The sequence below is a fragment of the Sarcophilus harrisii genome, chromosome 4 (assembly GCF_902635505.1).
Source record: "Sarcophilus harrisii chromosome 4, mSarHar1.11, whole genome shotgun sequence".
Taxonomy (NCBI): Eukaryota; Metazoa; Chordata; class Mammalia; order Dasyuromorphia; family Dasyuridae; genus Sarcophilus; species Sarcophilus harrisii.
The window spans coordinates 425,220,074-425,246,422 of record NC_045429.1 but is presented as its reverse complement, the minus strand read 5'-3'; the positions used below and the strand labels follow the sequence as shown (position 1 = coordinate 425,246,422).

Below are 26,349 nucleotides of genomic sequence, written 5' to 3'. Positions count from 1 at the left end.
TTGTTTCAGGGGAAACCTAGGCTAAGTGGGAGAATGAAGGGTGGCTCTGGATAGAGTACATAAGGCATTTGGCAGAGTGGAAGGAGTGAGACATTTGTAAATTCAACCCTATTGGAGCTTATACACAGATAAGCCAGGTGTTGCTTAGAATCCTGTAGGAATATTTAGGCATGAGATTGAACTACCATAGGAAGTCCAGGTTTGGTGGTGCGATGGAAGTTTAAAACCAGAAATTCCCCTTTACTTGTTATGGCAGTTACCTTCCTCAGTGATTTTATTAAAAAGAACAAAGCAAACTCTCCACCTCTGTTCTACAGAGTCACTAAAGAAATTGGAAATGGTGATGGCAAAAAGGTGGGTGGAAATGTGGGATATTCTTCATGATGCTTTTGTCTTTCACAGGCTCCCTTGGCCCAACCAGAGTCTCCCACAGCCTCAGCCGGGGATGAACCCCGCTCTACCCCCGAGTCAGGGGAATCTGACAAGGAGTCAGTTGGCAGCAACTCCACCAGCAATGGAGGAAGTGGTCGAAAAGAGAAGCCAAAGCGAGATCGAGAGAAGGATAAGAAGAGAGCAGATTCAGTTGCTAATAAGTTGGGCAGCTTTGGCAAGACTTTGGGCAGTAAACTCAAGAAGAACATGGGGGGCCTGATGCATGGCAAGGGGGCTAAGCCTGTTGGAGTTGGGGCAGGGTCCGGGGTGCCACCCAGTGCCAGTGAGATACTGGACAAGAAAAAGAAAGGATCGATCAAGGGCTGGAAAGGCAGCAAGGAGGACACATCTGGGGATATCGTTGTGTCTGAAAAACCCACACCGGAGTCTCCAGGGGATGGAGGGAGCAAGTACAGCCAGGAGGTGAGGCTGAGCTTGAGCATTATGAGAATTGCAATGCAGGGGGAACGTAAGTTTATTTTTGCTGGAAACCTGAAGATGAGTCACCGACACCAGTATCAGGAGGAGATGATCCAGCGCTACCTGGCAGATGCTGAGGAGAGATTCCAGGCTGAGCAGAAACAGAAAGAAGCAGAAAGAAAAATGAATGGAGGGGGTGGAAGTGGCCCCCCCCCAGCAAAGAAACCAGAGCCCGATGGGGGAGAAGAACTCCTGAGCCCCTCCCCACTAGACCCCAAGGCTGCCCTCTCTACCAGCCACCCTGGGGGTTTCACTATACCCAGGCCAACTGGGGGTGGTCCCCACTGCCAGGACCTTGGAAGGCAGGTGGCAGGGGGTCCCTGTGGAGGACTCCCTTCTTATGCTACCTTCCCTAGACAGTGCTCCTCAGGGCGGCCCCATCCCCATCAGGACCCAGTTCCTTTGGAGAGAGACAGTCATTCTGTGGATGGAAACCAAGGGGGATCATTGTTACCCTCCCCCTATCGTGTGGCAGACAACTACAGTAATGGCTACAGGGAGCCCCCAGAGCCAGATGGTGCTGGTGAATGGGGTGGAGGGACAGTGGAAGACTTGGGGCTTCCCCTGACTCAGACCAAGTGCAAACAACCAAACTGCACCTTCTATGGACACCCCGAGACCAGCAACTTTTGTTCCTGTTGCTACCGAGATGAACTGAAGCGGAGGGAGCAGGAAAGGGGTGGAGAGCTGTTGGTACACAGATTCTGAATGGGGGTGGAAGCTGGGAGGGTAAGGGGGCAAAACAAAGAGAGGTAAGCGCAACTCCTTGGCTCATCGTGACCCAGCCTGCTGTGGGTGGGGCTAATGCAATAACTTCTGTGGGACCCAACCCAGGCTTCAGGGTGTTGGGGGGATGGTAGCCCTGGCTGCGAGGAGCTGACCTGGACCAGGTTGGGGGACTTAAGGAAGGTACCTCCCAATAGAAGTAAGATCCGTGGAACTGGGTTTGTCAGGGTAAGAGAAGCAAATGGGACATTGTTGTGGTTCCACTGAATAACCCATCTTGGAGAGTGTTAAGGGACAGTTGGCTAATGGGACACCATGAGGCTAGTAGAGAAATAGGCTTGAGGTAGGAGGAATAAAAGACCAAATTTCTTGGTAGGTGGAAAAGTATGTGACAGAGGGGAGGTTAAAATAAACTTAACTATGGTTAGGATTCAAGTAGAAAGTAGGGTGGGATCCTCCCTGGAAGAATGGCTGGGATGGGGTGGGAGAAGAGGGCAGTGTTTAGTTTTAATCACGAAGTTTATTATTTCCTAGTGATGGAAGGAAATAATCTTCCTACAGTTCTGTTTCCTCCTTTAAAAAAACATTTTAAGAAGTCTGTGTCATTTATTCCAGTTTGGGGGGAGGATTGTTTGTTCTTTCCTACCCTTTTCAAAGTCACAGTTCATTTGGGTTGAGGTAGCTGCCAGTTGATGGGTTATGGTTTATTTTTAATTTTAATTATCTTAGCTTTAAAGCCTTTTGTGGAGGAATAGAGGCAGAAGAGCAACTTGAGTGTTTTGGGTTTTTTTTTTTTTCTGGATGAATTTTGCAGAGAGCTTGTAGAGATCATGATTTTTGGCCATATCAGTAACTAAACATGGGGGTGAAATATAGCCTTGGCTTGGCGGGTGGGAGATAACTGGCAAGACTGTTAAACAAAAACAAACCCTAAAAATCCCTAAATCTGCTGTTCCCAATCTATATTTTTGCTTTAAAGTAGAATGAAAAATTATTTTATGGACTAATTTGTTTGAAAAAAGAAGGAAAACCGCACAAAAAGACTTCTTTTTTCTATTGTGTGACCATTTTTCCTTCCTCTTCACTTCTAGGGAGTGAACTTAATTAACATCTAGGCTTCTTTTGTTGAGCCATAGCTGACCATAGATTTGTGGGTAGTTTATTTTAAAATGAAAATTAATGAAAAATAATTTACAAGAAGATATTTTTGATATTAGGACTGAAGAGACATTTAGAGGTGGAGGTAATTTATACACCAAATAGGGAATTTGTGAAATATGACATTTTGGGATTACAACCACAGACTTTACTCCAGTGACCTGATTGGTTAATCCTTTAATTAATCTATTTTTCTGGCTACCCAGCTCCCTTTCCTTGGGGGGGGGGGGGGGAGGCTTTTCAATGTTTGCACAAAGCACAAGCCAGGACTGAGATGGTTCTGGCCCTGACCACTTCTAAAAGCTTTAAACAGAGGACCTTTCTTGGTCCCATCTTCACTTTCTCTTTGACTTTTCTTAGAGGTGTCAACTATGCAATTGTATCCATTCCTGGATTTGTTCTGAGGAGAATAATTATACTTAGCATCTGAAGTGCTGCTTGAGACTTAATATTTCTCTATTTGGAGTTTCCTGAGATGCTTTTTAAAAACCTCATCTACTCCCAAAATGTAGTCTTCCCTGTTTTTAATTCAAGTTCCCTCCCTTCCCCAATACCTAGGGACAAACATAAGGGCTTTCTATTGGCAGATGCAGCTGGGGAATTTTCATTAAGAAGAGGGGCTCTTCACCTCATTTGTCTAATGATAGGTGTCCTATGGATAAAGCTGCTACATGTCAGAGTTGCATATAACTAAATATTTTCCTTCTATTAGCCACAAAGCTCGCCCTCCTCTCCCCCTTCTTGCCAGGGTCTGACTTTGTTGTTTTCTGTAACTTTACTGCCTCTGGCTCTTTTATGTTGGACTCTCTTTAAAAAAGCTATTTGGTTTTGGATAAGAAAAAGCACCCAAAAACAAATGGAGTGTGTTTTCCTGGGGTGAGGGTGAAGAAGATGATTATTTCATGCTCCCCCCCTCTAATATATATATATACATATATATATATACATATTTTATAGTTCCTCTCCCATCTTCATAAGTTTATTGTGTGGGCTTGACCTACAGAGATGGAGGCAGATCCCAAGATAAAAAAAAATAAGGAAGTTTCAAGCCTTTTCTTCCTTAACAAGCAAACAAAACAAAAACCCAAACCCCCAAACCACTCTTATGGTTCTTTTGAGTTGGAACTCTAAGGTTCTAGTTTGATACCTTTTTGTTTTTAAATTTGAGAGTGAAAACAGAAATGAAATTATTACAAAATCCTCCATGGCATTGGGGTGTCTGTGTGTGTGTGTGTGTGTGTGTGTGTGTGTTTTCAATAAAGATGTAATTTTAACTCCTTTCCCTTTCCCCACCTCAAAATTTTTTCTCTTTCCTGGCTGAGGATGGGTTGGGATATAGGTTGGGTCTCCTTCAAGCCCTGAAGGTTTTTCTTAAAAATTAAATTATTTTTTTAAATGGAAGAAGGAAATTATTTATTGAGACAACTTCCTTCCCTCCCCCCTTCTCAATGTGAGGAGTGGAACTGAGATTAATAGCTATTTTTCTACAAGAGAAAATAGATGAAAGAATAGGGGGAGGGGATCATGATATACATGGGATCATGACAGTAGGTAAATTTTTGTTCTATAGCAGAAAAGACTTTAGAAAGTGGAGAAGAGGGGGAAAGTATTAGTATTTTCTGCATGGAGGTTGATGCTCTGTCAAATCTCTCTGGAGCTCACGAGTTTGAGAGGTATCTATGTGGAAGGGGAGGCAGAAATCCTTTAATCAAGACTAGAGATGCCCCTCCATCTCTCAGTCATATAAGTGCACTTATACTATTGCTGTACAGGGCTTCAGGGGTTCTGAGAATGAGGAGCTTTTCAAGGTTCTTTTATTTCTCTTGCCCCGAGACTTTGCGGTTGGTCCTCCCACCTTCTCATTCCTTTGACCTTATCCGTGTGGTTCTAGGATGTTGTTTAGAGACATCTAGAATTATTCTGGTTTCTTCTCTTTTTAAAATTTCCTCATTGCCCTACTGATTGTTTTTGAGAGTTGTGTGAAATTTAATCCAGATTCCCCCTCCCCTACCCCATTGGTTTAGCTTTTAATTGACAAAAAAATCTGTAAAAAGGTTTAAAAATTCACATGGTGGGGTGGTAGGGTTTGGGGGAGAGGTCTCAAATCTCTCCTAGTTAAATTTACTGCTGTAAAAGAGCCAGAGGTGAAAAGGGGTGGGGTTGGGGGGACAGGTGCTACCTTCTTTCCCCCTTACTGATTCCTTCTCATTTATGCAAAATCTAGAGCTCACAGACCAATAAAAATTAAAAAAAAAATTTTTAAAGCAAATGGCTTTGGATCATGTGTTTACTCTGCAGATTACCAGGAAGCTTTTCAACTTCAACCTCCAAACAATTAAGTGCCCAAGAAATAGTCTTGAATAAGTCACTTCTTAATTTATGCAACTAGCCAAGCCTCAAATTTGAGAGTAGGGTTACAGAGGCACCCTCTCCCCTCCACGAAACAACAGAGGTAGATGTGCTTGACCAAGAGGGGTGGATAAGGTCGCCTTACTTCAAAATAAGGAATATATTTGGTTGTAAGAGTTCCAGGTAGGGTTTGGCTGTAGGCAGAGTTCCATATTCTCTTTGGTTCATTCTTAACCAGAAAGAAGGGAAGCTAGGGTTTGAGCCAGGTAGAATAGTGGGAAGCCTAATACTGCTATTTGACATTCGGGGATGTGTCTCCCGCCTTCCTTTTCACCACATACACACACAGAGCTGAGTCATGACCTTCGTTGGGCAGCTCACTGCTTTTTCCTCACGCCACTTTCTTCATGGTATTTTTTCCTGCCTTTCCCTGCAGTCAAGTGCACAGCAGCTTCAGAATGAGTCATCCTGGCCCCAGCAATTTCTCCACTTTTCAGACGGAGAAAGGACAATTACTTAAAGCCCAAGGTCGTGACTTTGGCTCAATTATTCCATAATCTCCCCAGTTTAGTGTCCTCTTGCTTCCCTTCCATTCCTACTCTTCAGGGCATTGAGGGAGGAAAGGGGGATGGTGTCCAAAAGAGAAGAACAGAGAGCACTGTAACTGGCCGATAGGGGTAGAATGAGGGTGGGCAGGTCTGTGGCCTTGTTTCTGTGCTTATATTTGGGTCTGTGACTCATCAACTGACTCACTGAGCTCCACCCCCTTCACCCTCCTCCTCCCCCCTTCTCTGCTCAGATGTGGCCTGAGAAGGATCGGGCAAAGTGGTGGTAGGTTTGGGGCTGGAGGGCTGGGGAAGGGGAGCAGGTCCTGAGGGTTCCAACAACCAGACTTGTTTTGTGAGGAGGTAAAAATTGCCAGTTTCAGTCTGCTGTTCACTGCTCCCTGGTTTGTTTTCCATTTTTGGCCAAAAGCTCATAGTTTTGCCCCCCTTTTCCCTCTTCATCACTAATGCCTTGGTCTTCCTATTCTTTTCTCCTCTCTCCCTTGAGTTGCTCCTCCCTCCTCCCCTATAGATGTAGAGACACATTCAGGGAAAGGGAGATCCCCAGAGGATGAGAGGGTACCGATGAGCACTTTAAGTGTGGGAGGCAAGAGATGCACAAGCAGTTGGTGGTACTTCATTGATCACCTTGGAAAAACCCTTTCTCACTGCCCCACTTTCCCCAAGATTTGTGTGGAAAATGCACAGCCAGAATTGAAGGTGGGGAGACAATACCAGACTGGGTTCTTGTCTCAGGCTCCATAATAGTTTCAGGATTTCCACAACTGCAGCCAAGGTAGAAAACATTTAAGATGGAAGCGAGAAAAGGGGAGGGGAAGAAGGGAGTAGGAGGGGTGAGGTGGCTTGGAAAAACCTGGGGCTCCAGAATCTCCATTTCCCACTTTAGCTTGTTTCTAGGCACTCAAAATAAAATAGCCACTCATTTAAATTTCAGTTTGCATCTTATTTTTACATTCGTCTTGTGCCCATTTTGTCTCTAGCGACTTCCAGTCCCCCTAACTCCCCACCCCAGAGCCTGTCCCAAGGGACAGTTGTATGGAGAGGTTTCCTGGCCCCCAGCCCACTCTGCCCAGAACATGAATCATTGATTGTGGGGGTATCCAATGTACAGCAGTTGGGAGGGGGGAAGGGGGAGGTGTCTGAAGGTTGCTCTAGTTCCTAATTGGTTGCAGAATACTGGAAAGGAAGATCCAGGGGGAGGAACAGTTTGTCCCACACATGAGTTTGTGTTTTATCTCCCTGGCTCAGTCCTTAGTTCCTCCTACAACAACACAGAGTTGGGGTATATGCTTTTTTTTCCCCACTCTGCCTAGCCTCTCGATATTCCATCCTTATGTACCCAGCCTAGGAAATCCCTAGAAGCCCATCCTCTTTCCCCTACCCATAACAACTTTTGTCTGTTTTGAGGGAAGGAGTGATCTATTTTTCTTTTCATAAAAAGTGAATATATTCTTCAGCACATGGGGGTACACACAGAGACACTCAAAACTAATTGTACCTCAAGGAGAAGCCCAGATTTAGTGAGACACCTTCCCCTTGACCTAAATTATAAGCATTCATCTAATTCTCTTTCGTTGTCTGGGTATCGCCTGTTTTTCCTCAAGGCTCCTCAGTGTTGATCAGTGGGAAGAAAAGCGAGTGGAGGACTCTTCTCACAGACTCCTGCACACTTCCAAATTTTCTTTTCCAACCTGCACTCTTAAAACCCTTCTCCAAACTCTCCTCAAATAGTGTGTATTCCCCTTTAAGGGGCAGGGCATCTTATTCCACCGTCAACTACCCCCCCCCCCAATCTCCGGAGTAGTCTGAAGTTTCTAGAGGACCCTGAGTTGCCCCCCAACCAAAGCTAGCTCTCCCCTGCCCCAGAAAAGAACCGTCCAAATCCTCTTTTTTGCTTTGCCCCCTCCCCACCCTCAGTCCCCATCTCTTTCCTTCCCTAGAACTCAACCTTCTCTCAGTTGGGCCAAGACTTCCCTGAGTCTCCCTACATCATCACCCCCCTTCCCATCCCTCAGTTCCCCTGAATGGAGCCAGGGAGATGTGGTGGGGGGGCCGGGGCCGGAGTTTCAACATTCCACCACAGAAGGAGCCAGAGATGGGGGTAAGAGGAAGGGGAACTTGGGTGGGGGGGTGGCAGGGAGGTTGGGGTGGGAGCTGTGAAACAGGGTGGAGCTGATTTCAGGATAAGTTCGTTCTAAGTGCTGCTGTCTGTTTCTTCTGGGTCTCAAGTTCACTCTTTCATTATCCATTAACCAGTTCTTCCCCTTATGCTGCCCCACCCCAGACCTGTCCGCCCTTATCATATCCAGACCTCAGTTTCCCTTGAATATTTGAATATTGGCTTGGAAAAGATCTGGCTATCCTGGTTCATCCTAGATCTGGTGCATGCTGTCCCAAAACTGACCCCCCAACTTGAAAGACAGGGGACATTGGGGGGGGGGGGAGGGGAAGATCTGGAATTAACTAAAATGAACTTTTTTCAGCTCTCATCCCCAAAGTCCGTGCAGGTGAGTGGGGCGGAACAGTCAAGAAATCCCCCATGTCCAGCTCTCCGATGCCTTCCAGGTACTGACTACCCTCCGGTCCCCCTGATTCTAGGCAATGTCTTCAAACTTCAGTCTTCCCTGACCTTCTCCCAGGGGCTTCATCCCACTGATTAATCCCAGCAGGATAGACCTTGCTCCCTCACAAACCATCCCCTTCTCTCTGCAGAGTTAACTGTAAGCTTGGACATCAGGCTCCCTTACTCCCCTAAAAGATAGGCATGTATGAAGTGAAGACCTTTCCTCTGACCCCCTGTTTTGGTTCCCCCCCCCCCCCCCCCCGCAGTTCAGGGTCAGGGAAAAAATGTATTCTCTCAGCCTCCTTTTTGTTCTTGTGGAGGGAAGAAGGGTGAAAAGGTGTGTTTAGTATATTTGGAAGGAAGTTTGTTGAGAATATTTTTCCCCACATGACTCATCTTCCCCCCTCTTTCTCTTCCTGATAAGGGGAAAAGGTCTTGGCCTCGGCACCAGGAGTGAGAAGGGGACTGGAACCTGAAATAGCGGGAACCCTGATATGTACCAACCTAAGATTATTGTTCCGCCCCCAGGGATGGCAAGGGCGGCAGGTGAGGTGCAAAGAAAATTATAGGAGATAGGTGGGATAAAGTAGGAAGGGGAGGCAAGAGTTAATAAAGACTGTTATGCAGATCATGGGGTAAGAACCTTTCTCACAGGCTGCTCTCGCTTGAGTAATTTTCAAGGAGTCTTTTGGGGAGGAATGCCATGGCATGGGAGAGTTTCTGGGGAAAACCATAGGGTCAGAAATTTAGAAGTGGGAGAGGAGTCAAAATTCAGAAAAATGTTTTTTTTTGGTTTTTTTTGTTTTGTTTTTTTTTTTTGTTTTTTACAGTTCCTCTGCTTTATTCTTTTCTAGGATTCTATATTGAACAGTGACTATGATTTTGCCCTGAGCAATATTGGCCGACTGGAAGCTGGTAATTGAAAAGAGTGGACCCTTTTTAGAAATTGGTGAGAGGGTGCAGTTAAAGGTGTGAGAAAACCATTTTCTCCAGCTTCTTGGGGTATGAGAAGGATGCATGGACTGGAAGAGTTCTCCCTCCCCCCCCACCCCCCCTCCAGAGGGGGCCCTATCCCAGGTTTCTGTGTTTTACTACTTTCTGACTCTTATCCCTTTACCTCAGTAAGTGGCCTAGGCAAGCCCCAGATCCTTCGTCCAGGGTCTCTGCTCAAGTTCGTGCCCGATGAAATTCTAATTCACGGACGAGATTTCCGGCTTTTAAGAGTTGGCTTTGGAGATGGGGGACTGGAGCCCCTTGCCTTTAGGGTAAGATACCCCTATACCCCAAAGGACCCCCACATGTCACATTCCTTCCTTCTCTCCATCTGGAGATATGTACTCCTTTTACCAGGCAACTCCATACATTTCCTTTGGGATAATAATTAATTGATTATTGTTGTTATCAAAACAGTCAGTACTTACATATTGCTTTATGGTTTGCAAAGTATTCTATATGTTATCCCTTTTGATCCCTACTATAACGTAGACCAGAGTTTCTTAATCTCTTTTTATATTATTTTGTAACTCTTCTTTCTATGACTTAAAAGTTCACAGTTCTATAGATTGTTGTTTTTATTCTGATAGTAAGTGGGGAGAAACATGAATCTTATTGCCTTCTATTCACCTTTCTGGTCTGAGCCCAAGGGTGAGATGGTCATTTCTTCCCCAGGTGGCCATGGCGATTATCCAGGCTAGAGCCCAGAACAGACAAGTCCAACAGTATAAAGGAATGACTTTGAGCAAAGCTTGTGAGTGGAAGATCTTTTTGGGGTGGTGGGCAGGGGGGATGGAGAGTGATTTTGGGGTAGAGGAAAGGTAAGAAAGAAGTGGAAGGAAGCAGGAAAAGGAGAGGCCTCGGTCTGGTTGGAGACAGAGCGTGAGCTGATTCTTGCTCCCTTTCTCCAGGTTGTGGCCTGGGTCCCAGTGAGCCACCTGTTCCCCTCTTAGACACTCCTGAGGACTGGGAGGCTGAACGGAGGAAGCAAGGGGCTAGAGGCTGGAGGGTCAGCACAGTAAATGAGAGGTTCGATGTATCCACCAGGTGAATCCATCACTTCCATATACTCAGTCAGTCCTTACAAGGCTAAGCATTCAGCCTGCCTCCTGGAGATATCTTCATGTCAGCTCCCTTACCCTTCTCCCCCTGAACCTGACACTCCTCTAGGATTGCCTTCCCCCTCAAATTATAATGTCATCACCATACGATGAGGTCATTGAGCCAAGCAGTGATATCACCTTCAACTCCACAGTCTCCCTCGTTACTTCTGGGTCCCTAGACGGACACTGGACAGTGAAGTCAGAAAGGCATTTGGTCACTTCCATCAGGGCCGTGGACCGGTCAGTGTGGGGGTCAAGGTAGTGGGTTTGGGGCTCTCTGGGACCAGTGGGAAGAGGGGGAAGGAGGATCTCTTGCCCTAATGACCTGTTTGAAGGCACTATTCCACCCCCCCATTTGCAGCGCCTTTCCTGGCACCACCCTGGAGGCAGTGACCTTCTCCGCTCTGGTGGCTTTTATGAAGCCAGTGATCCTAACAGAGAGGATATCAGGTAAAGGAGAAGTTGGAGGAGAGGAACGGGGTGGGAGTCAGGACACTCAGAGTTCCTCACACTCCTTCCTTCTCCACCTTCTTCTTTGTACCCAAAGGGCAGTGGAGTTACTACTCCAGGCTGGGCATTCGGATATTGTCCTGGTAGATACTGTGGATGAGCTTCCCAGCCTTGCAGATATCCAGCTTGCCCACTTGAGGCTTCGTGCCCTCTGCCTACCTGGTGAGGTTGACTTCTAACTCATGACCCCCAGACCTACTGATTGTTTTGCCTCCTCTGGAGAAGTTACCATCATCCTACTGATCCATAGACCTTTCATACTTTTAAAAAGATGGATTCCTTTTGATGGGATCCAGAAGACCCACTTACTCTGACTCTGATCATTGATGCTGTTTTTCTTAACCAGTTGAACCTCATTTCCTCTCCCTTGAATCCCCAATCCTCAACTTTTCTCACCTTCCCTATTCCTTTCATTTTTCTCAACCAGATGCAGCTGAGGAAAAATGGCTTTCGGCTTTGGAGGGAACGAGATGGCTGGACCATGTCAGGTGATCATCCCCTTCCTATGGTCTGCCAACTTGTCCGCCTTGCTCCAGCCTTCCGTTAACCTGGAGCCCTTCCATGGTCTTCCATGAACTTCTCCAGACTTAGCTACTTGTTTTCTACCTGGGAGCAGCTACACTTTTGTTTTGATGCCAGAAAAAGGATGCTAAACTCAGTTTCCCATCTTTACCATGATGATCAGCAAATGGCTTTCCTAACCCCTTTACCACACCCTCTTCTTATCAGGTCCTGTCTCCGAAAGGCCAGTGACATCTCAGTGCTAGTGACCTCCAGGGTCCGATCTGTAGTTCTTCAAGGTAAGTTCTTGGATTATCCCTGCTCTTCTTCTCCTGCTTCTGTGTCTCAGGCCATAAGATTGGAGTCTTTCCAGGGAAGGTGACAGAGAAGTCCATTTGCTCTCTCCCATGTCCAGGTCTCTTCTGTGCAACAATTTAGAAATTATTCTTGAGTTCTCTTATCCCTTCTGCATCAGTCTCAGTTGGGCATGAAGGACAACAGAAAAGCAAGAGGAAGAATTGAAATTCTCTCTGAAGCTTACTCATTCTTTACCTCACCCTTTTCCATGTCTCTCTTCCTTTTACCCTGATTTGTTTTTCTCTTTCCTCTTCACCCCTTCACTTGCATCTGTTCCCTTTCAACATCACAGTGCTTTTTCTTACTATTCTTTCTAACCTGGACTCTTGATCCCTAAACTTTACTATATCTCCCTTTTTACCTCCCAGAACAAGGTGACCGTGACCTCAATGGCCTCCTCTCTTCACTTGTTCAGCTGCTCTCAGCCCCTGGAGCTCGGACCCTACATGGCCTCCAGACCATCGTACAGCGAGAGTGGGTAGCAGCCGGACACCCCTTCCTGACCCGTCTGGGAGGGTCCGGGGAAAGTGAGGAGGTGAGTGGGTATTGAGTGACATTGAAAGGGTGAGGGGATGGTAAAGTTTATTTGGATAGTCTGCAGAGATCAGATTGTGTGTAGAGGGCTTTGGAGAGGAGTATTAAATAGGAGCAGGTAAGAACATGTCTGGTGTCTCAGAGGCCTACACAACACTTCCTGTTTCCAACTGTCTCAAACCTTTCTTCCCTTGAAATTTCTCTTTACTTTTAAATCCTCATCAACTGTTAAAGATCCTTAACACTAGTGCCTAAGTGAGGAGGCAGGTCAATTCTCTGAGAGCTTCCACAGCTGTGAATTAAAACATCTGAAGGAGCTGCAAAGCAGCCTTTACTAACGACCATATTGCTTGTGGATTGGGGATGAAATAAAGTGGAGGCAGAGGTCAGAGAACAGCAACTGCCTCTCAGTCTCCTTGTATCGTCATTCTCCTCTCACATGAAGAGATCCACTTTACAGGTGTGAGTTAGACCTCCAGTAGCCACTGGCAGGTGGCTCCTGTATCACAACAATCAATAGTGCCTAATGATGGCTTTCAAATTCCCATTTTCATATGGATTCCCATATTCATATTTCAGGCCCCAGTGTTTCTTCTTTTCCTTGACTGCCTTTGGCAATTAGTCCATCAGTTTCCAGCAGAGTTTGAATTCTCTGAGTTCTTCCTCCTGGCCCTTCATGATAGTGTCAGGGTTCCTGACACCCCCACCTTCCTGAGAGACACCCCCTGGGAACGGGCAAAGCATAATGGACAGGTAAGTGATTCTCTCTCTCTTTGCTTTTCCTTGGCTATTCTCACTGGCTTTTAATCATGAACTTTTTCTGCTGGGTGCTAAGAAGCTGGGAGGAGGATAGGAAGTAAGGGAGGATGCATGATCATTGTCAGAACCTTCTAGCCACCGAAATTCCAAGACTTTGGATTTTTTTTTTTGGGGGGGGGGGGATGGTAGTGATGGTGTGTGTGTGAGTGGGCAGGTTTTGTTTATAATACTCCCTTCTGCTCTGAGAGGAGGAGGAAAAGTTTCTGAGGCCTAATAATCTTTTTTTTCCTTACAGGAGTTCAATTCCTATACACAGGTGTATACATCAGGATCCCCTCAGTCTCCAGTTGGAGACCTCATCTCCAGACCACTGACTGTCTGGGATTGGGGTCTTCGATATAGTCATCAACAAATAGTTCAATTCTATAACCCGTGTTATGAACCACAACATTGCTCAGATTCCCCTCCTCCTAGAGAACAGGTGAGCTTAATTATAATGGAGGAGAGAGAATTAGGAAGGTGGGGAAGAAATGGTACACTGAAAAAAGTGTGACTCTCATGGCCTCATATATCCCCCAGGAATCTGGAATTCTAGAAGAAGGTAAAGGGCAATTTAGTTGTCTTCTTCCTTGTTTTCAAGCTTCTTCCCACCCAGTCCATGAAGCCTGGGTATAAATTTTTTTCTTACTATATTATCATAATGTTATATCTCACACACACACACACACACACACACACATAAATACACATACATATATATTATTTTGGGGTATATTCTAAACTCAATACTCTCTCTCTCCATTTGTCCTTCTGAAGTCTGAATCCTAACGCATGGGGAGGGGGAAGCCACAGGGGGATGTTTAGAACTGAATTGTTTGGTAGTAAGCTGACTTTCCACTTCTTTACAGCCAACTCCATCGACTCCTAGTCCTCCACGATCCATACTGCTCTTCTCTCGAGGAACTCTGACCCCATTGAACCAGCTCTCTCCCTGGCGGGATGGTTTTTCCTCAATTATGTCCTCATCCCGATGGCTCCTCCGACACAATTCATCCTCTGATAGCCTGGCTGACCAGGAGTGGGGACTCCCTCCTCACTGGGGACCCTCCCCTTTGCCTCCGGGACTTCTGTTGCCTGGATTCCTTGGACCTCAGATCAGACTCTGGAAACGATGCTACTTGAGGGGACGGCCTGAGGTCCAGGTAGGACTTCATAGCTTCCCAAAGGCAGGAACGTGGGGTAGCAAGTAGAAGCCAAAAGAAGGAAATCGAGCAGGGTGAGAGGATCAAGACATCAATCAACAAACATTTGTATTAAGTCCCTTATAAGTGCCAGGCACAGGGGAGACAAATGCAAAAAAAAAAAAAAAAATGAAGCATCCTTTCAAGGATCTTATTCAGAGACACAAGGATGGGATGTAAGATTGTTATTAAATTGCTGGAACAGTCTGGCAAAAACTGGAACTGCTCAGGGGTTTGAAGAAATACTAGAAACAGTGAAGGCACAGGGTGAGTGGGATGGCTACACAGATCTGCAGTGACTTCTGTTTTTGTTCTGGGCTCTTCTTCAGATAGGTATGTCAGCCCCGACAGTCTCTGGACTCTTGGATGAGCTGGCTCAGCTCCAGCAGCTGCTGAGGACGTGGTCATCAGGAGTATCACCTGGGGATCAGGTGGCGACCAGAGACCCAGAGACCCCACTATCTCTCTCCCGATGAGATGTCTGACCCTTTTTAAGTTTCTTGGTTTCCTTGATCTGCCAGAACTTCCCTTTGCCTTAACCTCCATCCTTGTAATTTCCCCAATCACCAAACAAGCTTAATAGGATTTAACCTTCTGTTCTGGCCTCCCCCCTAGCCTATAAACATTGGACCAGATTTTGATCTAGAAAAGGCCTTAGAAATCTAGTCTTATTCTAAAATGGGCTAGCTGGCTGCTTGGTGCATTGGGAAGAGCATAGGACTGGGATTCAAGAGAACTGGGTATTCTTGTCGTGGCTCTGTGTGATACCATGTACAATCACTTTTTTTGACCTTGTTTTCTTAATCTGTAAAATATATATGTACAGGATGTCCCCAAAATCTCCTTTAAGCTTTGACAGCTTAAAGCTGCACTAAAACATTTGGAATGGTATGTGTGTGTCTATGTACTAGAATCTATTTGAGGTTGTTTCCAGGTCTGGAATACTGTAGCCCCAACACTGACAAGTGCTCCTCCTTCCAATTCCCTAGAGACTGTTTTGTGCCTCAAAAATCTTTTTTGTGTAATTATCTTATTTAGGGGATTAATGTGCTACTCTTCTCCAGGACCATTCCATCCTTTGTAGGTTTACAGTTGTATAATATTTGAAGTGAAGATGCTAGTTGTGACTCTCACCAAAGTGGTCTCATAGATTTGCTCCTAATCTTCCTTCTGCCTTGCCTCTCTAATTCTTAATTTTTAGTTCTTCTCTTTATAGTTTTTTTCATGGAAATAAAATGGAGAGAGAAAGGAAGGGAATAGCTTTTACTATGTGCTAGGTATTAGGCTGAATGCTTTTCTCAAAGATGATCTTATTAGATTCTCACAGTAGATGCTATTTTTATCCCAATTTTACAGTTGAGGAAACAGAATTTAAATGGCTTTCCCCACGGTCAACACAGATAGATGGTAAGTGTTTGAGGCCAGATTTGAAATTGGGTCTTTCATATCTAAGCCCAGCCTTTTATACCCTTTGAGTGAGATTGGGAGACACTCTACCACCTCCACATGTAGCTCTCTTTTTAGTGATATTCTATTTACAGAAACTATCAATGAGAATAATGTTTATATAATATTCCTGTATACTTTTTTTTTATTTTGTAGGAATGTGTGAGAATAAACACTAGGATAAAGTTGGGAAAATGGAGATATAAAAATCTTGCACTGTGGAAATGATATGTGGGTCCACCATCTTTTTAGTGATATTCTATTTACAGAAACTATCAATGAACAGTATCTATATAAGCTTCTTGTATAATTTTTTTATTTTGTGGGATCAAATTGGGAAAATGGAGACAGAAAATCTTGCACTGTGGAAATATGTGGTTCCAGATATTTTCATGCAACTCACTGAAATTCATTACCCAATACCCAGTATCAATTCCAGGGAAAATGAATTATGTTGGGTCCCACTTACAGGTGGGCCCACGTACAAATTTAGTACATGGTCTAAAATGGAATTTTGTGTCTTTTCAGGAAGTAATATGGAAAGAGGTTTCACTTGTTTTGGGGGTCAGGCTGGGACCAAAGACCAACCTCTGTGAATTAAGCTAAGACCTGAATTCTTGGCGGTTCCCATCTGAGGCCACCTGCAAGGTTCAGAAGCTCATGGGATCCCTTTAATTAAGGATAACAAATAGAATAGAGATAGGTTCTGGAATGATAACAAGGAGGAGTTTACTCCTTAAATCCCATCTGTTACACAATCTATGTGACACACATTTGGGAATTTGAAGGAATCAAACCAGATTTCTAATGCAATAGTTTAATGTTTTCAGCTAAAAGTTAGCTCATGTCCCTTCTTCATGACTTTTTTCCAGTTATTAATCTTTGTGCCCTCCTTCAGAGGGCACAATTTATCCCTTAAATAACTCGTTTGTGCATAATTGTTTGCATGTTGTCTCCCTATAAACCAGCAGGGGCCGGGTTTTGCCTCTAGCACAATGTCTGGCACAGTTGGTGCTTCATAAATGCGCGCTGACTGACGTCCGGACGATGATTATATCGGGTGCCCGATGGGCACGTGACCAGCCGCTTCACAGGGATGCCCATAGTTCCCACAGTTGTCCTCCGACCCCGGGGAGGATGCCCTGATTCAGGGAAGGGAGTAAGCATAGAGCGCCTACCCCATCCCAGGCGCTATGCTAAGGGCTCATTCTCATCTTTCCGTCAAGTAGGCGCGGTTAAAACCCCCGTTTCACAGCTGAGGAAACTGAGGCACCGAGATTTAAGTTTTCTGTCACCTAGTGAGGGTCTGAGGCCGAGTTCTTCCAGGAAGCGCCGCGGAATCCCCGGTTCCCTGGTTGCCTTAAAGGACCGCGCAGGACTCCTTTGGGCTGGATCACGGGGTCGGGCCGCTCGACATCGATCCCCAGGGGGAGGCCAGGAGCTGGACCTCAGCATCTCGAAGAAAGCCCCTGGGTCCGTCTTCCCCAGGGGGCATTCGGAACGCTGGCCAGCTCGTGGGGGGAGGGGCTAGCGGAGAGCCCGGCCAATAGTAACGGATGGTGGGTTCAGCGTCGGTGGATCGGCTTCGGCGCGGAAGGATAAAGGGGCGGTGGGGGCTGAATCGGTACAGCTGAGGCAAGGCGTAGGGGATGCAGCAGCAGCAGCTCGGAGGCCACGGGTCGCTCAGTGTCTGCGGGGTTCGAACGCAAAGCTGCCAACTTTAGAGCCCTTTCCACGTCCCTGAACCTCCTTGGGCCTCGGTTTACTCAAATCCCGCAACTTCTCGGAATCATCCTTCCTGGGCCTGGGTTGGGGAGAGGCCCCCGTTGCTATGGCAACGGTTCGCTCCCCTTCCCCCCCCCCACCCCCACCTTGTTAGGCCTAAAAAGCGCTTTTCAGCGTCGGTGAGCGACGAACCGCTTCTTTTATGGCCTGATCACGTTTGGCCTTGACTCAGGGTCCTCATGCTTCTCTTTCGAAGTGGAGGGAAGAAAACCTAAGTGAAACTGTGGAGGTTAAAATGTCAAATTATGTGATTAGGAATTTTGAAAATTGAATTAGGACATTTGAAAAATAAAGTTTCACTACGTTTACACTGGTTATTTCTGGTCGGGGCTGGGAGTGTGGGAAGAGAGCCGTTATTTATTCTCTTCCCCAAATTACGTTCCGCCCAGACACTACGTGACTGACTCCCAGCATTCCCTCAGGCGGCTCGAGCCAGCTCAGCCAACATGGCCGCTCACGCCCGCTGCTTCCAAGATGGCCGCCGCCGCGTCTGCCGCTTATCCTCCGGCGGCCCCGCCCCTACCGCTGCCCCGGAAGCGGAAACTCTCAGGAAGCGGACCCGCTGCTTGGAGACGGCGGGAGCACATTCAGTATGGCGGCGGGGCCCATCTCCGAACGGAATCAAGGTGAGTGCTGAAGAGGCGGGAAGCCCGGAATCGCTCCTGCACGGGCCTGAGCCCGACTTGTCTAGAGGGTTCGGGCCGGGGAAGAGGCGTCGCCGCGTCGGAGAGACCCGGGCGGCCTCCGGGACCCCATGGCCGGGCAGGCCCGGCGGGCGGGAGGGGAGGGCTCTTCGGGCTTCCCTGGCCTCCGCAGCGGCGGCCTGGAGGCCCCGGGAGGGTCGTTGCTGCCCCGGAGCACGGCCTGGCCACCGACGTCCGATGGCGGGCTTCTCGGGGCCGGCCGCGCCCCCTTTTCGGCCACATCCCCACTTCCCTCTTTGAGCGTGCCCCCTTGCCCCCGCTTCACGGCCGCGTCCCTTTCCCTCCGCAGATGCCACGGTGTACGTGGGGGGCCTGGACGAGAAGGTCAGCGAGCCGCTGCTCTGGGAGCTCTTTCTGCAGGCGGGGCCCGTTGTCAACACTCACATGCCCAAGGACCGAGTCACGGGGCAGCACCAAGGTGAGGGGGGCGTGGGCAGGAGCGGCTCCGGGCCGTCGGTGACCCGGATCCCCTTTGCCCGCCTCGGTCTCTCCCCGTGACGCTTGCCCTTGCTCCCCCTCCCGGGGGTGCGGGCGGGCCCGGCGCGGTGCGGGGCCGCCCAGGCTGACCTGCTGTCCCGTCCCTTCCCCAGGCTATGGGTTTGTGGAATTCCTCAGCGAGGAGGATGCGGACTACGCCATCAAGATCATGAACATGATCAAACTGTACGGGAAGCCAATACGAGTAAACAAAGCGTCGGCCCACAACAAGAACCTGGACGTGGGGGCCAACATTTTCATAGGCAACCTCGACCCCGAGATCGACGAGAAGCTGCTCTATGACACCTTCAGCGCCTTTGGGGTGATTCTGCAGACGCCCAAGATCATGCGGGACCCAGACACGGGCAACTCCAAGGGTTACGCCTTTATCAATTTTGCTTCCTTCGATGCCTCTGATGCGGCCATCGAGGCCATGAACGGGCAGTACCTGTGCAACCGGCCCATCACCGTATCCTACGCCTTCAAGAAGGACTCTAAGGGCGAGCGCCACGGCTCCGCTGCCGAGCGCCTCCTGGCCGCCCAGAACCCGCTGTCCCAGGCAGATCGGCCCCATCAGCTGTTTGCTGACGCGCCGCCCCCGCCTTCCGCCCCCAATCCCGTGGTGTCTTCCCTGGGGTCCGGGCTTCCTCCGCCAGGTGAGGCGGGAGCCGGGGCGGCGCTGGGCCAGGGCCAGGGAGGGGCCTCAGGGAGGTGGTAGAGGCAGGGTTTGCAAGGGGAGGTCGGAGCTAGTAGATGAAGTAGCCTCTCTTGGAGAGGCTGTAGAAAAGTTCCTCTGTTGACATTGTCTCTTTTCTCATGTGGAATTGGTGGGGATGGCAGGTGGGTAGAGGGACCTGATGTTTCTGTCCTGTTTTGTGGGACCTGCTGTTTTTCCATACAAGACTCCTCTTTCTCCATTTTATCTTAGGTATGCCCCCACCAGGCTCATTCCCACCTCCAGTGCCACCTCCTGGAGCCCTTCCTCCAGGAATACCCCCAGCCATGCCTCCCCCTCCCATGCCTCCTGGGGCTGGAGCCCATGGCCCGCCATCAGCAGGAACCCCTGGGGCTGGACATCCTGGACATGGACACTCACATCCCCATCCATTCCCACCAGGTGGGATGCCTCATCCCGGTAGGTGTTCTGTGCTGGGAATGACAGGGAGTGCGGGTAGTGTTTCTTGCTTGTCTGTCTTTTTCTTTTTTGGTCTGTAAATTATACCCTTGACTCCTCTTGTCCCTCTTATCCTTTCAACTTCCCTTAGTTCCTAATTCTATTTCTGGAATGGTACATGACCCCATGGGATGAACTTGTGAGAATAGGAGATAGTTTTTATATTTTAACAAATCAACTTTTAGATTTCTCTTTGAGGAAGACTGTCTCCTACCAACTGTTTCCCCCTCTTTTTCTCTCATCCTTTCACCTGTTTCTTTTTCTTTTTTACTCCTGGCTTTCTGTTACTCTTATCCTTTCTATAATTTTAGTTTCTTCCCCCCACTCCCCTCCATTTTATTCTTATGCCTTCTTTCTTTTGTGTAGGTATGTCTCAGATGCAGCTAGCCCACCATGGTCCCCATGGCTTGGGTCACCCCCATGCAGGGCCCCCAGGCTCAGGGGGACAGCCTCCTCCACGACCACCCCCAGGAATGCCTCATCCTGGCCCTCCTCCTATGGGAATGCCACCCCGAGGACCCCCTTTTGGATCTCCCATGGGTGAGTAGATCCCTACCTCTCTCATACTTTCTCTCTTCTTAAGTCCTTTACTCCCCATTTATTGCTCTCCCTTCACTTTTCCATATCTCATTTTTCCCCCAAATACTTGTTACATGTACCTTGTTTGGAGATGTTCTCTGTGTCTTATGCCTCATCTTTTTCTTTTTTTCACTTAGGTCACCCAGGCCCCATGCCTCCCCATGGTATGCGAGGACCTCCTCCATTAATGCCCCCCCACGGATACAGCGGTCCCCCTCGACCTCCACCTTATGGATACCAAAGAGGACCTCTTCCGCCACCCCGACCCTCCCCCCGTCCTCCAGTCCCCCCTCGTGGTCCCCTTCGGGGTCCTCTTCCTCAGTAGAGCCAAATTTTCCTACAACCTACTGCACTCCTCTGAGACTCTCCCTATCTTTTGGACCAATCAGAGGAATTGTTGCCCCATGGGCCTCAAGCACCCCTTTCTTCCTCACATTTGTCCTTTCTTCCAGTGTGATTTTTTTTCCTCACTGGATTTTTTTCTATGTTGGGCTCCACTTCTTCCCCAGATATTGACAGTGAATAAAGCTGGATCCCTTGTTTATCCTGTATGTTATTCTTGTAGAAATTCCTCTCTTCTCCTTTCAGGAGAGAGGCCTGTGATGGAGGGATGAGGGTGAAGATTATAGCAAGTGTCATTTACTGTTTGACTGTTGATTCTTTTCAATATTACCTTATTTATTCTAGGTTGATTCACCTAGCACTTAATAAAGGGCCTCTTATTGTGCTTGTGATGGGGATGCAAAGGCAGACATGAAACAATCCCTTTTTTCAATGAGCTTACATATCTGTCTTTTTTTTTTTTTTTTTTCCCTTTTTGAGCTTATGCATTCTAGAGAGAAATAATGTGTGCTGATGAACAAATAGGAAGTATATACAACATAATTTTTGGGGGGTGCATACTAGCAACCATTGGGGCAATTAGGAAGATTTTTGTATAAGGTGGTACAAGCTGAACCCACAGCAGGAATGAGAAAAGATCATTTTAGACATGGAAGATATCTTTGCCCAGAAGTGGGAAAAGGAACATCATGTACGGGAAACGGCCTATAGGCCAATTTGGAACATAGTGTGTATTAGGTTTATGATGAGAAATTAGCCCTCATGATAAAGAGCTTTATAAATATCAAACAAAAGAGGTGGTTAGCCACTGAAGCTTCTTGGGCAGGCCAATGACCTGGTGAGACCTGCCTTTTTGGTAGCTTTGGTAGATAGGTTTCTGAGGGAAGAGGCTGTGAGTGTAGGAACACTGATTATATAAACTGTTGGGAGAGTCCAGGCTGTAACTGAAGAGGGCCTGAGTTAGTGAGAATGTAAAGCATACAAGTGTGGAAGGTTCAGAAGTAGAATCAATTGATTATAGGAAGGATGACTCCTAGGTTGTAAATGTGGGTGATGGGACAAAAATGGCTTACAGTGGGAGATTCTGTCTTGAATGTGCTGAATTTGAGATGCTAAAAGCATATTCAGGTGGAGATGAGTCCTATGTGTAGATATAAGAATTACCTTAGAGATATTTGAACCCATGAGAGAGGACAAGAATGTGTTCTATCAGAAGTAGTTTATATCCACTGTCAATGTATTCTTATTGCTCAGTCATATCTACCTTTTTGACCCCCTTGGGGATTTCTTGACAGATACTGGATTTGTTTAATATTTCTTTTTCCAGCTCATTTTACATATCAGGAAATGGGAAAATGGTTAAGTGACTTGTCTAGGGTCATTCAGCTAATAAGTATCTGATGCGGTATGTGAACTCGGGCCTTCCTGACACTTCATCTGGCACAATCCATTTTGCTGCCCTCATTTTCTTACTACCTCTTCTTAACTCTACAAAATCTGACATACTCCTCTCCTAAAACTACTCTCAAACTCACCAGTGCCCACCTTGACAAATGCATTCATCTTTTCTCAGTTTTCATTGTCATTGACATTTGCAGTTTTTGACTCAATCGAAACATTTGGAAAAATCACTCCTGAGGCATCATCTGCATATTTCCAACTCTTTTTTTTTCCTTCATTACCTAAATACATGATACTCTGAGAGGCTCAGCCTTATACTTCAACCTCCCTCCCCCCCAACTGAATCTGTCTTATGATTTTCAATTACTTTTGTTATCCTGATGATACTTCTCTAGCTTGATCTTTTACCCAAGCTCCAGTTCCTTATTATTTAACAGCTTATATGATATTGCCAGTTAAGCATTTCTTCAGCATTACTATGTGCTTGGGTCTGTCCTCAAAGAACTCATTCTACTTGCAAGTCCTATTGATACCTCACACTCATGATACATCGATTGAGTAAGTAGAGGAGCATTTTGCCTTTCTTTCCTGACTTCTCTATTTCTATCCTCATTACAACTATTCTTCCTTGTGCCTCAAAATCAAAAGTCAAAACCACTTTCCTCATTTATACTCATTCAACCACTTTTAAGTTGATTCTGCCTATGAAATAGCGTCATTCTTTTTACTTTGTCCCATTTCTATCCATTCTATCACCTGATCGCTCAATACATTGACTTTTAGGTACACTTGCCAACTAACTGGTCTTGCCTTAGTTTCTTTATTTGTAAAATTAAGGCTTTGGTTTGCAGAAGTAAAAATTGCAGCTTAAGCCCCATCCTTTCTATGTAGCTTTCACTGATTTCATCCACTTGTCCTCCCTCAGACTGATCTTTCCTTACTGGGACCTCTCAGCACTCTGGATCTCTTGAGTACTTTAATCCTGCTTGCATTATATTTATGTTTGTGTTTTATTCTAATCTACTAGATTATAACTTGCAAAGGACTGTTGTCATTTCTAGCTTTATATTCCTCCTCAGCTCAGATACATTGTCTCTTAACGGTGTCTTGCACTGGGCATTCAAATGTTGAATTTAATTCTTGTTGAAGGATGCCTTACATTGTTATTCAACTAGGTTTCATGTGTTTTCTCTTAAAGTTTAAGCTTCTAGAAGTCAGGGGCTAATTTACTTTATCCTTATCCTTTCTCTGGGACTTAATGTCCCTGATGCCCTGTTTATCTCATCCTTTCCTTCCTATTGGAAGAACCTTGTGTAATTGATCTGGAGGCTGGTTCTGGTGAACGGGCTTTAACTGTAAAAAATAAGTTATATATATATTTCCTTCTATTTCTGGGTTGTCTTTTGCAACACAAGCCAAGTGAGAAAGGCAGGAAATACATTAATTTCAATTCACTTGTATGGCATTTTGTCTTTATAAGATACTTAAATGAGGTCCTTTATCTTTAGAAGATACTTAATATCTCATTTGATCTCGCAACATTCTTGTGAAGTAGAGCAAATATTCCCATTTTACAAATAAGGAAAGATTCAGAGTGGTGAAGTGAGTGGAGGACTTCAAAAATAATTTTAAACCATTTCTCTTCCCATTTAGGAATCTCCTTAAAAATCTCTTTGATTTTAATGGATTAAATGACTTGGAAGATTCTTTCCAATTCTAAATCCTATGATTCAACCACAGTAACACAGCAACAAAAGAGGCTGAGACTGGAACTCAGATTTTAAAAAATCGACCTGCAGTGCTTTTTCTATTATACTGTGCCTCCATGAAAAAAAGCTAGATAAGGAGAAATGGGCTGTGTTAACAAGACTTCTTGGAACCAGTGGGTTGGGATGAGTGAGGGAAATTGTGTCAACTCTAATTCTCATAATCACAATTTAAATTAAGAAGCCTCTTTGGGGTCTGAAAAAGGTAAACTATTTAAGATCTAAAGGGGTGGGGTGTAGGAGAGATTAGGACCAATCACCAGCAGTCTTGGAATTCTGATATTCAAAAGCTTCATTAACATGTGTGCATGATGCTAAATGTGAGTAAGTTGAGCTTGTTTCAGGAACCTTATTCCTTGCATGGGACAAAGAAATGAAAGTAAATTTCCATTTCTCTGAGTTTTCCTTACTAAGATAAAAAAAGCTATACAACATTGTTTGCAAGTTATTTCTTTGTTTTCTCAGTGTTTTATGATCTGCTGCATGTGGTACTTGGGTCTTAGTTCTGTGTATCTTCTTTGATGATCAATCTAGGGTCCAGATGTAAATTCCATCTGGTCTAGGTTGACTGTCTTTGACTCTGGACTGGGTTGACTGTAGTCTCCAGTAAAAATTCTGTTTTCTTTCACCTCTATCTCTTAGTAAATTTCCACACTACTCTCATACAATTTGATGCTCTTTCAGCCATTCACTGGTAATTCTGCATTCCAATCTCTTTCCCATTGATTCAGTAAAATGAATTGATAAAATAATTTACTATTATAAACACTGATTAATCCATTAGTATAATATCTATTTTAAGAATCTTTAACTCCTTCTTGCCTTTCTCTGGAAGGTAAGGTATCTTAGTCTAGGGTACTGACTATTATTATTTACCTATTTTAGCATAGAGACTTAAATTAAGATTTGGAGAGAGGAGATGAAACCTCCTTTTGAATAAGGGGGCTTTAATAATAAATAAGGGGGGTTTTAAAAATCTAGAGCAAAAAGGGGGTTCTAGGGGCCATTTAGTCTAATTGCCTTATTTTATTCTCTTTTTATTAAAATTTTTTAATTTTCAAAACATGCATGGATAATTTTTCAACATTAACCCTTGCAAAACCTTGTGTTCCAATTCCCCCCTCTCCCCTAGATGGCAAATTATCAAATATATGTTAAATCCAATGTATGCATGCATATTTATACGATTATCTTGCTGCAGAAGAAAAATCAAAAAGAAAAAAAATGAGAAAAAAATGCAAGCAGACAACGAAAAGTGAAAATCCACACTTAGTTCCCACAGTCCTCTCTCTGGGTGTAGATGGCTCTCTTCATCACAAGATCATTGGAACTGAATTGCCTTGCTTTATATTGAGGAAATAGGACCAAAGAAACAAATTACTTTCCCAAGGTCAGACAGGAAGAACAGAGGAGAGAGAATGCAGGTGTCTTGCTTTCTGGTCCAGTGCTTTTTCCAATAGAACTGCTTTTCAATTCCTTAGCCCTCTCTAGAGGGGGAGCAGCATGGTGCCTGGGAGTCAAGGCTCATGGGTTTAGTCACTCGGTTGTGTGGTTTGGGAGGATTAGGTGGGGGCTGGGAAAAAGGAAGCGCTGACAAGAGGAGAAATCTGACGTTGGAGGTCTCTTAGCCCAGGATGGAGATGAAGGGTTTGGGGAAGGGGTGGAGGAAGCGGGAGCAGGAGGAAAGGCAAAATGTGAGGAAATTCTTGATTTTTGTTCCTTTACACACTATGTGACCAAAAAGGAAAAGGAGAATGGCAGGAGATATTCAGTTAATGCCCCTTTCTCTTGCGTGTCTATTTCTGCAACTGGTAGTGGAATAAATGAGCAAAGAAAGAGTGATGGACGAAGGTCTCCTTGCCACAGATAATCAGAAATTCGGATATCTTAGAGAGGTTTGCATATATCTGCTATCCCTCCGATGTGGGGACAGGAGCCCAAAGCTCTAGGAAATCTACCCCCTAAATCAAGCTCTATTCACCCTGTTTTCACTAATTAGGCATGTGCTGTTGGTATTGTAAAAGGTACTGCCATATGGCTAACCGAAGGGGGGAATTAGGGGAATGGTGTTTTTATAGGGAGGTTCGGAGACTTGAGGATTTAAGCAGTCCGAAATTTTGCGGGATTGCAGACAAGGGGCTGGTTGGTATGCTCCCTGAGAAGCAAGGCGCCCACAGCTGCCTCTCCTGATTTGGACCTCACAGAGAACGTGTAGGAAAGGCTTATCCCTTGCCTTCCTCGCCTGTAGCTTTCTACTTCTCTCTTTCCCAGACAATCCCCATTTTTTTCTTTCCTTCTTTATGGGGGAGCAAGGCTGGGCTTCCGCCTGCCCTCTGACAAATATCCCCTCTACCATCTCTTCATCTCTCCCTACCTCTGGTTTGAGTCGGTACTTTCCTTTCC

At 45.9% G+C, this 26,349-nt stretch overlaps 3 protein-coding genes across 11 annotated transcripts in view; all 3 read left to right on the top strand.

The window, feature by feature from the left end:
• The window catches only part of OTUD7B (OTU deubiquitinase 7B), a 73,601-nt gene extending 71,045 nt beyond the window's left edge, over window positions 1–2,556 (top strand). For all 8 annotated transcript variants that reach the window (XM_031967437.1, XM_031967436.1, XM_031967440.1 and 5 more), the window contains one exon: window positions 403–2,556. In XM_031967437.1, the coding sequence (XP_031823297.1) occupies window positions 403–1,620 (1,218 nt within the window). In that variant the 3' untranslated portion in view covers window positions 1,621–2,556. The remainder of the gene's footprint in view (window positions 1–402) is intronic.
• A 234-nt stretch (window positions 2,557–2,790) lies between these two features.
• Window positions 2,791–16,176, top strand: MTMR11 (myotubularin related protein 11). Of its 2 annotated transcripts, XR_004234036.1 has the most exons (18): window positions 2,791–7,812; window positions 8,195–8,276; window positions 8,699–8,820; window positions 9,129–9,189; window positions 9,397–9,539; window positions 9,943–10,021; window positions 10,179–10,314; window positions 10,523–10,610; window positions 10,732–10,820; window positions 10,918–11,042; window positions 11,308–11,368; window positions 11,610–11,680; window positions 12,107–12,273; window positions 12,852–13,025; window positions 13,327–13,512; window positions 13,940–14,233; window positions 14,602–15,679; window positions 15,875–16,176. XR_004234036.1 is itself a non-coding variant. In XM_031967443.1 (17 exons), the coding sequence occupies exons 1-17, from the start codon at window positions 7,750–7,752 to the stop codon at window positions 14,746–14,748; spliced, it is 2,088 nt and encodes a 695-aa protein (XP_031823303.1). In that variant the 5' UTR covers window positions 2,791–7,749; the 3' UTR covers window positions 14,749–16,176. The 2 variants fall into 2 exon arrangements, 1 of the variants encoding a protein (XP_031823303.1); XM_031967443.1 differs by having other exon boundaries at window positions 14,602–16,176.
• A 1,070-nt stretch (window positions 16,177–17,246) lies between these two features.
• Window positions 17,247–20,981, top strand: SF3B4 (splicing factor 3b subunit 4). The gene is made up of 6 exons (XM_023503560.2): window positions 17,247–18,129; window positions 18,497–18,625; window positions 18,798–19,340; window positions 19,613–19,819; window positions 20,225–20,398; window positions 20,575–20,981. The coding sequence occupies exons 1-6, from the start codon at window positions 18,096–18,098 to the stop codon at window positions 20,760–20,762; spliced, it is 1,275 nt and encodes a 424-aa protein (XP_023359328.2). The 5' UTR covers window positions 17,247–18,095; the 3' UTR covers window positions 20,763–20,981.
• The last annotated feature ends 5,368 nt before the right edge of the window (window positions 20,982–26,349 follow it).